The following is a 10858-nucleotide window of genomic DNA, read 5'->3' as shown; positions in this document are numbered from 1 at the left end:
ATCGCGGTTGCCCACCAACGTTATCATCATGACTCTGCAGCAACTTTGATCACTTCCTCGAAGAAGCGACCAATAGAAGACCTCACCGTGGTGGCACCGTGAAGCTCAAGACGGCCTATGTCAAACAAGTGACCCTTTGTGCTGCGACGGGCTGCTCCGATGACGAGGTTCGGAGAGGAGATGGGTAAGACCCGCACCGAAGAAAAGGTGGCCTATGTGAAGGTGCGGGGAAAAATCAGGACCACTAGTGTTGTTTACTCTTGTCGTAAACTCAAATCGTCAATAGAAAGATAAATTTCTCAGTGTATGGTTTAGCTGTCTTTTCAGATAATTTTTTCTTTGTTTCATTGCATATATGGATGCAAGTTCTCTTCGCATCAGTCCACCCAAAGGAAAGAGTGCAGAGGAATAAATTGACTTGTTCTTTTGGCACCATTCTCACCAGAGTGGTCACCACATGCAGCTACTACAACCTGGTCAGAGATCCATGCGGAGAACAGATCAGAGCTTTGTTTGCAGCTTCATGAAGACGCAACACAATGGGTCAATGGCCACATGCAGCAGGAAAATTAGAACAAAAATGCAAGATTTGCTTGGGCTGGGTCTCTGAAGAACAAACTGAAACTTCTGAACTTGTTCTTCAGGTCCAAACTGAACAAGCTCTCATCTTTTTAACAAAGGAACTAGTTTTCTTGTTCCCAACTCTGCCTATTCTCTGACCCTTGCCACATTCTGCCTTATGTTTTTTCTCTTGTCCGTCTAGACCAGCTCTACTAATTGGACAAAGATGGAGCGGTATGTATGACGAACAGCTAATGTTCAAGGTTGAGGTTGTTGGATCATTACTACTCCATTCGTTTACTATTGTAAGATATTTTATATATTTCAGTATAACCATGCATGAACGGAGGGAGTACTTTTCATTCATCTTGTGTCGTAATCAAGATGAGATACCTCGGTGCTTCCTATTTATTCTTAAGCCAAAAAAGGGGTTAGCCAAATGGCAGGGTACATAGAAAGCAGTGGACTTGTTCTTTTTGCCAAATGGCTACGCGTGCTTTCTTGCTTGTCATAATCAGTGTCTTCATCCATCAATCGCTGCCAACGACCATCGATGATAATAACGTACAAAATACTGAACTCAATTGAAACGGTCGCACACACAAGTTCTGACCTCGCCATGCTATGCGATGCCAAGCACACAAGTAGTACTACAATTCAACCTGCCAGAGAAATCTACGCCCATGAAGATCATATATACAGACCGGGCACGAAGCTCATAAGCAACAAAAAAAATCAAAGCAAAACAACACACAGGTAAACAGATATCAACGAGCCACGACACGAAGAATGCAACTCTGGAAACTTGCTACAACTTCTGAATTTTTGTACTTGATTGATGTTGTCCAGGTCCAAACAGAACCACATCTCACCTCATCTCAGCAACAGAATAGAAAGAACAAACGAACTAGTATGATCCACAGTTTTTCGAGAACACAAAAAATACCTAGTTTAACCAAGGGGAAGAGTCAGAATTTACTCCCCATCAGCTAGCTCCACGAAGAAGGCTACTACAGCTGCTGGGACAAATGGTATACGAATTCATATGATAGTATAAGATATATTGCGGAAGAGAAGCGATCACGGGAACGTGAAGGAGCCACCGATCTGCGAGTTCTGGGACGGTGGATTGATGGCAACCCACAGGAGGGAGATGGTGATGGCGATGAGGCCTGCCCAGACGAAGACGATGGTCGGGGTCCGCCCGCGTCTCCCCATGAGGCCCTTGGCGAACGGGTACAGGTGTGCCAGCACCCAGAAGCTGAAGAAGACGCCACCCAGGAGCCTGCTCCACTGCGGGATCTCGCTGTAGATGGTGCGGCTGAACCCGACGGCGATGGCGATCAGGTTCACCATCATGATCACGATGGGCGGGAGCATGAGCGACGTCCACTTGACGATGTACAGGTCAGCGTACTCGTCGTTCTCGTCCTCTGCACCGGATTTGGATGTCAGCGTGAAGGAGATCTCGATGCCAGCGATGACCTTGAGGAGACCCTGGAGCACAGCGGCAAGGTGAGCGCTGGTTCCTCCGATGAGCCAGAACTGCTCGTTCCTCCACCATTCCTCCAGGTTGATGCCTGACCACTTGATCTCGAGCACCGCCAGCATGACCAGCGTCAGAGTGATCACGAGCAGGTAGGTGAGGAAGGTCACGTCGAGCGCCTGCACGATGAACTGCCCCGAGAAGAGGGACAGCGCTGGCAGGAAGCAGTAGACGATGAGGAAGATGGACGTGAACGGGTAGATGCCGACGTTCAGGTACGCAATCCTCTGGAGGAGCTTCATCCTTCGGCTCGCGAGCAGCGCGTTGTTCCGGGAGAAGAAGATCTCCACTGAACCAGTAGCCCATCGGAGCACCTGGTGGAGACGGTCAGTAAGGTTGATGGGTGCAGTGCCACGGAAAGCATCACGCTTGGTCACACAGTAGACTGACTTCCATCCACGGTTGTGCATCCGGTAACCTGTGACAACATCCTCCGTGACTGAACCATAAATCCATCCAACACGCTGACCCCACTCTGTCTTGTCTTCATACCAGCATGAGATGACACTAATAGCCTCAGCAACCGTGGAAGCATCAAGAAGGTCCCGAGGCACGGTGAGGGCACCAGGAGGACGGCCATTCTTGACACCAGGGTGATCAGCAAGCGGACGCCCTTGGAACTCGGCAATTGGAATAGAGTTGATGAGGAAGTTTGAGTTGCCGAACCTCTTGGGAAATGTTGACATGTTCATTTCCTCATCATCAAAATCTGCCATACGCAAAGCCCGTGTCTCTTCGGATGTAGCTGACGAAGTACTCTTCTTGATCTTGCGCTTCTGCGGGAAGCAACAGCTGCAGCAGCCACCATGTTCCGTGGAGCGTGGAGGGTCAAATCCATACAGAGCAACACGACGGAATAGACAACCAGTGCCGACGTAGACTGGTCCCATGAGACCATCCAGTGCACGCATGTTGACATCAAAGAAGACAGTGTTGTGGTTAGCATACCGATCTGATGGATCAATGCCCTCAAACCGTTGCGGGAACTGGACATAGGCAAGACGGTCACCACCCCGGTCCATCATGAAACACATGCCTTCACGGAAAGCTTGGGAGTTGTAAACATAATGATCACAGTCCAGGTTGAGGATGAAAGGTCCATTTGACATGACAGCAGATGAACGGACTAGGGCATTCATCGCACCAGCCTTCTTGTTGTGGTCATAGCCTGGGCGCTTTTCTCGGGATACATAGACCAACATAGGCAGACGGATGTCGATGTCGGTGAAGTCAAGGGGTGTGCCTTCTTCACCATTGCTGCCGTACAAGGGATCATCACTAGGTGGTTTCAGCATTACCTGAAGAACAGAATAATGTATGATCAACATATTGGTTCATATAAACACACAGTTTTGATAATTGTAAATTGCTTAACTTTTTCATTCCTCTGTTAATTTTCATGGATTCTCAATGCTGGATTTATCCAATGGTTAAAAAACTACTGTATACTTAAGAATTAAAAAGGTATAACTCGCTTAATCAGACATCCCCATAATTTGCATATGTATTCTTTTTAGGTATCCGAGGACACATTGCAACCAATATATAATAGCAAAGAGAAGGAAGGTTGCCAAAGAATGTATACCTGAATGATTCCAGCATGGTCACCTTTCATATGCTCCGCGGATGGCTGAATCCAGGTACCAGGCCAATGTGTGCCATCAGCCATCCAGGTAGCTTTAGCAATTTTAACAGCCTCCACTGCGTCATCAAGAGCAGCTTCACGCTGCCTCTTCATGGCTTTGATTTCTTCTCTGGCATGGTAAGCATCGGAGCGGCGACGAATTGAGTCAGGCAACCCATTGATCCTGACCTTGAACTCATCATACTCCCTCTTGATCCTCCTTCTGTCCTTGACAAAGTCTGAGCGTACCTTGTTCTTGTATGGGTCCTTCTTCAGGCTGAAGTAGCTGTCAGGATTGCGAGGTTCAATGGTGTGTTTGCGGCAAAAAGGAACCCACATGTTAGCAAAGCTAGCAGCTTCAGCCATCGCTTCAAATGTGAGAAGAGCACCTCCATCATCAGATACATAGCAAGCAAGCTTCTCGACAGGATAGTCAGCAGCAAGGATGGACAGAATGGTGTTTGCTGTGACTAATGGAGGTTCTTTCTCTGGATCCGCAGTGGACACAAATAAATCAAGCCCCGGCAGATCAGATCTTCCATTAGGATTTGACGGCGTTGGGGTTTCAAATTTGTCTTTCAGGACAGCGAGGTCAGTTGCTCGGTTAATAGGGCACAGCTTTGGAAGCGTATCCAAGATCCAAGAGAAGCCAAACCAGAGTTCGCAAACAACGGACATGCCCCATAGCCACATTGCGTCCTGATTCTTGTGTTTAATTCTCCAGTGAAGGAACAGACCAAGAACAGCCAGGCGGATAAGAACAAGAAGCCTGCGTGAAGCATCAGGGCAGACAAGTTAATGAATTGCAGAACCAAGTCTTCTATCAGCAAACGAGACAGTAGTTCAGAATTTGTGCCAATGCAAGTGCCTCTTGTGCTAAAAGCAAAGGATGCGATCTAAACATCATGAAGCTGAATACTACTATATTATTTAATTGAAAAGTGTTTGTTAGCTAACAATTTTCATATATAGATATAAGATTACATCATGTTTGCTTCGAATTTCAGAGGAGATCATAAAAACGTGGCAAAGATCTAACAACTCATCTAACCTACTTACTAGTTTAATAATGAGTAGAGACTGAATCACAACTGGGAGTAATCTAGAGATCCAGGTTGAACCGAAGTTTGACTTTAGAAGCATTTTTTTTTAGATTAGCAAATCAAATGTATCATGGGTCAGTACATTTGCCATGTGATGAATGGACCAAACATGAATGAGAACATGGTAATATAGGCACTTGGTCCTGTGCATACCTGTATGGGCTAAGGATTGCAGCAGGGATCTTGAGCTTCCGGGTGAGCGGCCTCCATGGCTTGCTGGTGAACTCGGCAGGCTGGCCATCGGAGCCACCGAGGCCGCCGCCGCCGCCACCGCCGTTGTTTTCCACCTCGTTCTCCTTTGGCCAGATAGCATTCCCGTAGCCATAGGTGCCCTTGGTCTCGAAGAGCCAGCGGTTGTGATCCCAGTCGCCGGTTTGGCTCCTGGTCATGGCCTTCTGCGAGCGCACAATGGAGAGCCGGCGCTCCATCCTGGACGCGGGGGCGCCGCCGCCAGGCGGCGGAGGCAGCGATAGCGTGGGCCTGTCGGAGCCAGCCAGGTCCTCCATCTCGGTGGACTTGTAGGGCTCCTTGCACCCGGGGCAGAGCGCGCCGGCGTTCTTGACGGCGTCCCCGAAGCAGTCGGCGCAGATCTTGAAGTCGCACTCGCAGGGCAGGATGTCGAGCCCGCGCTCGTCGCTCATGACCTTGCCGTCGCAGCCGCGCACGGCGCAGGAGGAGCCCTTGGCGCCGGCCATCTGCGGGTGGGAGGCGTCCGAGTCGGTGACCTTGTCCATGAGGTGCGCGCGCGTGACGCTGTTGAACCCCCCCGTGAAGAGCGAGTTGGACACGTACTGCTCCTCGACGCGCGCCGAGATGGCCGGGTCCATGGCCGGCTGGTTGTCGGGGGTGGCCGGGATGTGCACGTGGTAGCTGAGGAACTCGTCGTCCCGGTCCGGCGAGAAGTTGCCCGCGGCGTCCAGCTCGCTGTCCAGGTCGTCGCGCGAGTAGCTCACGTAGCGGCCGGATTGGGTGCGGCGGGCGAAGGTCACCATGGGCCGGTCGGTGCCGGTGGGGGCGGCTGCGGCGGAGTGGACGTCGCGGTCGCCGCCCGAGTAGGACATGCGCGCGAGGCGGCTGCTGTTGCTGTGCCGCAGCACGCCGCCGTTGGTGTTGTTGGTGGATGCCATGGAGTCCGCGCGCCTAGATCGATGAGCTGCCGATCTGCGGAGGGAGGGAGGGAGGAAGGGGAAGAATCCAAATCAGAATCGAGCGTCATAAATGGAATATTTGAGCGGCCCGGCACTTTCCATAGTCAAATCGGACAGTCCGCCCGGAACATCGGCCTGAAATCCCGGCCGGCAGGGCCCAAGAAACCAAGAAACCAGCGAAGGATTCAAAACCCTCCGGCTCGCATCGCAGCAGGAACACGGATCGACCGGCAAATCTAGGCCGCCGCCGCCGCCGCCGGCCGGTAGAATCCAAACCAGGAACACGAAATCTACCACGGATTGAGAAGAGACATGCTTTAGAAGTAGGGGATCCTTACCATTCGAGTTGGGAAGCAAGGACCGGGTGAGAGCAGTCCCAGGTAGCGGAGGTCGGACGGCGTAATGGCGCGCTTGGTGTGGCGTGAACGGGACGGGATGGCGGAGGAAGAGAGAGAGGCGGTGCGGATTGCCGGGGGGGGGGAGGCTGGTACTAGTACTAGTAGGATTGGAGCTGGCTGGCTGGGGAAGACGAAGTCCGTCGGAAGCAGCAGGTGGCAGGAAGTGGTAGTAGGGAGTCCGTAGGAAAGGGAAAGAGTGTGAGAGGAAGAGACACGGCCGGACGGCAGCCCTTTCACATGGACGGGCGAGCCCAAAATTTTCAAACCAAAGGAAGGGCACACACAAAAAATTGTTTTCTTTTTCTTCCAACAAAGAAAGAAAGCTTCCTTTGAGGTTGGGTTGCATGGGCTGCTGGTGGAGAAAAGCTGTACAAGGAACCGCGTGCCGCTCCAAGAACGCGTCGTCACGCCGCCGGTGAGTGCACCAAGCCATTAAAATTGTTTCTTCCTATACTAGCAAGGGCTCGACCGAGCGTCCCTTTGCGATCTCACGGTCGCTTATATTCACACCTAGCGGCGAGGAGGATAGATCGAATCATACAAAACACCCATGTAACCCTAGTTCCACATTTTCTAATCTCGGTGATTCGCCCTTGATAGTAATATTCGTCGTCTACCTAAGTTTGACTGAACGTCCAGTTGATTCGCCGACGTCTTCCTTCCTGAAACCCAAGTCCATCATAATGGGCATTCACCAAGTTAACCCTTTGTCATATGTCGAGGTCTTGTTCGACATGCAGGGCAAGATGTACCTGCATACCGGGTTGGACATGTTCGCCCGCACCCACAACCTCGAGGTCGGATCACCTTCCTCTACGAAGGCGACAGTGGGATGATCGTCAAGGCGTTCGACAACACATCATGTAGCAGGCACTACCATACGGACGAGTTCGGCGTGCACACCGACAGCTAGTGTTGAACCCCCAAAAGATCAATGGATTAAGATTTTTTGCAAAATTTAGACAAAATTCATTCAAACATTTAGGATTTAAACAAAGTTTAACTAAAACTAAATTAAATTAATTGAAACGGCGGTCGAATGCACTCCTGTAGAGGGTGTCGATGTCATCGAAGGAGGGCGAGAAGCTCCAATTCTCATCGCTGTCACCACCTTCGCCCTGTCGCGCGCCGCCGGCCTCTAGGTCAATGAAGTTGCCGTTGTCGGTGGCGGGCCACCACTTCCTGTACTCGTCGGCGGTCGCCATGGCCTAGACATCGTTGACGGATGCCACCATGGTTAGTGTGGAGCCAAGAGAGTCCACGGGGTTATCGGTGCTGCACGTACTCAACCATTTTCTTCTCCGCCTTTGAAGATATGTGGTCGTCGGCCATATTCCACTTCAGTGCGTCGGGATGATGGAAGGAGACGCAACCTCGAGGGGGCGATGACGGCTACGACGAATCGGGCTGAAAGACAATATCGTTACTCCTAGATCGGCCTCGAGGGGGTGGCGATGGAGCCTCCACCTTGATCGTGGTGACACGGCCACGCGATGAAGATGACGGTGATGAGCACACATGAACTCGCGCCGGTGTGGCCGTTGGAGTCGAGGGTGTGCGATGGATGGGCAACGACTCCGTGACATGTGCAGGCGACGCGACGTTCGTCGCATGGCCAACCCGGGGCGGTAGCCGACCCGCGCCAGCACGCCATCGATAGAGCGGGCCCTCCACCAGTCTCGTCGGCCGAATCGGTTGAAGGGGCTGCCGTAGTTCCCATCGGTGGCAGAGAGGCCCGTCTCAAACTCCACCACCAACCCCCCCCCCCCCCCCCCCTCCCCTCTATAGCTTAATATACTCTTGCGGGTACTCGAAAAAAATATGCCACGGATTTATCAAAATTTAGATATATTTAGATGTAATTTAGTATATATATATTTATTAAATTTAAATAATCAATGCCATTTTCCTGAGATGGGGAGAGCATAATGTTTGCGGAGATGGTCTAAAATAAATTACATAGTGCTCATAACAGTTACTACCTGGCACGCATAAATCAATAGCATTTTCCTTGAAACGGTACGGCAGTGTCGCCGTCGATCGGAACATGCGCACAAGCATTATATTAGTGAGCTGCGTATGGAGATGCAATCGAGTATAACCTCGCCATTTGGCACTAGAGACCATGTGTGCACCATGTTATAACCTCGCCATGTGCCATGATGCGGTGCACCACAGCGTGTGACGATCACATAATTAGACACGGCATCCATTTTGACCGATTAAATAATACTTATTATAACTATATATTCTCAAATAATACTTATACCTATGGTGATGACGATCTATCACAGTAGTGAGCGGCGCCACCAGCGGGGGGCACACGCTTAGTTAGCTAGTTTTTGTTGTGGTTAAGTTTGCCACGGTCGTCGACCGTACGTCATTGTAGCTGGAGACAGCATCTCATACGCTGTGGTACCTGGGGATGTTTGACTCAGTAGCTGTAGCTAGCGTGGGATAAGTTGGAGTAGTTGTCAATTCGCAGGTTGATCGATGGCACATTTCTGAACCCTCTGAAATTCTGAAAGCCTGAATTTTAGATAGTACATAATATCTGATCTTTCAAACATTTAAATTTCTAAGGCTAGGGTTTCTTTGATTCATAGGATATGAAAAGTGTAGGAATGGTCGGCTAGCACTTTCTAGTCTCTCCCGCGACCCCCTCCTCTCCTGGAAAAAACCCCCTCCCCTCTCCCGCGACCCGCGCCGCCGCCCCCCCGCGGCGGCCGGGCCGCGCCCTTTCCCGGCCAGCTCTCCCCTCTCCTCGCTCCCCCTTGCCGCCGCCGTCGGCGTGGAGCCGCCGGGCCCTTGCAGGCGGTGCCGCGGCGGTGGCGGGCTCGGCTCTACCCGTCGGCCGCGGCCGGGGCGTGGGGACCCCGGCGGGCGGCGGTGCACTTCGGCGGCAGCGGTCCGGCGCGGCGGGGTGGTTCCCATGCGGCGGGTGGGTGGAGGAGCGGCGGCGCGACCCTTGGTGGCGGAGCAGCGCAGGCGGACGGCCATGGCAGGGCCTGCTCGGCCCAGATCTGGGCCCAGTTCGGGGCCCGGAGGGGCTGGGCGGGCGGGCTGCGCATGGCGCGCTGGTGATGCTCCCTGGAGGTGGAGTAGATGCGACGGCAGTGGCTGGGTGGCGGCGGTACTCCGGCCGGCCTGTTGCAACGTGGTAGTGAGGTCTTTGCGGGCCTGTTTGGGCCCGGCCGGGCGGGTTTGACCTCGCTGCCATGTCCGGTCGGCTACCGCGAAGGCGGTGGAGGTAGTTCCCTCCCGCTCGGCTGAGGTGCTGCTACCCCCGACCCTGCTGTCTCTCGTCTCTACGTCTAGGCCCTACTCCGGCGACCACATCGAGACAACGTGGATGGCTTCAAGATCGCGGTGGCGTGTGCTGGTGACATAGGCATCCCCAATGGGCCTGCCGAAGATAGTACCCGGGGTTTACTGAAGGCCCACGTATCGAAGAATAAGAAGATTCGGAAGCCCAGGATGTTATTATGGAAAACTAGAGTTGTAATAGAAAGTGTAATTTGTAATCTTGCGGGACGGGTCAGAAACCCTCCCGGACTCTGTAAACTTGTGTACTACGAATCCCTCGGCTCCACCTCCTATATAAGGAGGAGTCGAGGGACAAAGAAATGATCGAATCGTTGTTTTCTCAAACCCTAGCTTTTACATTGTCGAGTACTTTTCGGCTGAAACCTTCGAGATCTACTTGCCCTCTACATCCAACGAAACCCTAGTCTACTACTTGTAGGCATCGACAAGTTAATACCTTGTCAATTGGCGCCGTCTGTGGGATTTAGAGGCGACAAGGAGCTGATCTCGATGGCACGTTCAAGATCGTCGACTTCGTCGATAGCAGGCAACATCATGGACAGAGGTAAACAGATCGAAACTTGTCTCGTTGATTTTGTTCCTCACTCGCCCTCCCGTTTGGATGCATGTGCGTATCTGGAGGAGCCCATGGAGATGACGTTCGGAAGGTTCCACTTCCGCGTCGAGAAAGAAGGAGCGTACCGTCTCGAAGTTCCGATTTCGTCGGGATTATCGGCGGTCGATCCCGATTTTTCAAGCTCAGCATCATCCATCGAGTCAGGCGACGAAGAGATTTCATCGCCACGCTTCATCAGCACCGGAGCAAGCGAAAAATTCGCCAAGATCTTCAACGACATGTCCTTCGAGTCATCCGCGGACTCCTATATAAGCGATGACTCGAGTAGTATCGACAACTTCGACTTCATCGACAAGTCCATCACTGTTGGAAAGGTCTTCACCAATCTCTATGATGGTGTCACCAAAACCAGCAAGGCGCAGAATCCAAAATATCATCAAATCTACGCCATTGGCGAAGCAAGTCGCGATCAGGAGGAAACGTCGGAGGCTTTCGATGATTTGGGAAATCCATATGTCGATCCCTCTGACCTAAGGCGAGGTTTAGGCACCAAATACGTCGGGCCTACACCACGTGTTAGAGTTCAACTACCACA

General features: G+C 52.0%; 1 protein-coding gene across 1 annotated transcript; it reads right to left on the bottom strand.

The window, feature by feature from the left end:
- Positions 1-1351: 1351 nt before the first annotated feature.
- On the bottom strand, positions 1352-6588 carry LOC127311613 (cellulose synthase-like protein D2). The gene is made up of 4 exons (XM_051342060.2): positions 6321-6588; positions 4988-5995; positions 3693-4500; positions 1352-3405 (listed from the first exon to the last, which is right to left on the bottom strand). The coding sequence occupies exons 2-4, from the start codon at positions 5959-5961 to the stop codon at positions 1642-1644; spliced, it is 3546 nt and encodes a 1181-aa protein (XP_051198020.1). The 5' UTR covers positions 5962-5995; positions 6321-6588; the 3' UTR covers positions 1352-1641.
- Positions 6589-10858: the final 4270 nt, after the last annotated feature.

Source organism: Lolium perenne, chromosome 7 (genome assembly GCF_019359855.2).
Source record: "Lolium perenne isolate Kyuss_39 chromosome 7, Kyuss_2.0, whole genome shotgun sequence".
Classification (NCBI taxonomy): Eukaryota; Viridiplantae; Streptophyta; class Magnoliopsida; order Poales; family Poaceae; genus Lolium; species Lolium perenne.
The sequence above is the reverse complement of the archived record's forward strand: the minus strand, read 5'-3'. Positions and strand labels throughout refer to the sequence as shown.

Coding starts and splice junctions, on each gene's coding strand:
- LOC127311613 (XM_051342060.2), bottom strand. CDS start 5,961: ATGGCATCCACCAACAACACCAACGGCGGCGTGCTGCGGCACAGCAAC. Junction 4,501..4,987: donor GCAATCCTTAGCCCATACAG/GTATGCACAGGA, acceptor TGCTTCACGCAG/GCTTCTTGTTCTTATCCGCC. Junction 3,406..3,692: donor ACCATGCTGGAATCATTCAG/GTATACATTCTT, acceptor TCTGTTCTTCAG/GTAATGCTGAAACCACCTAG.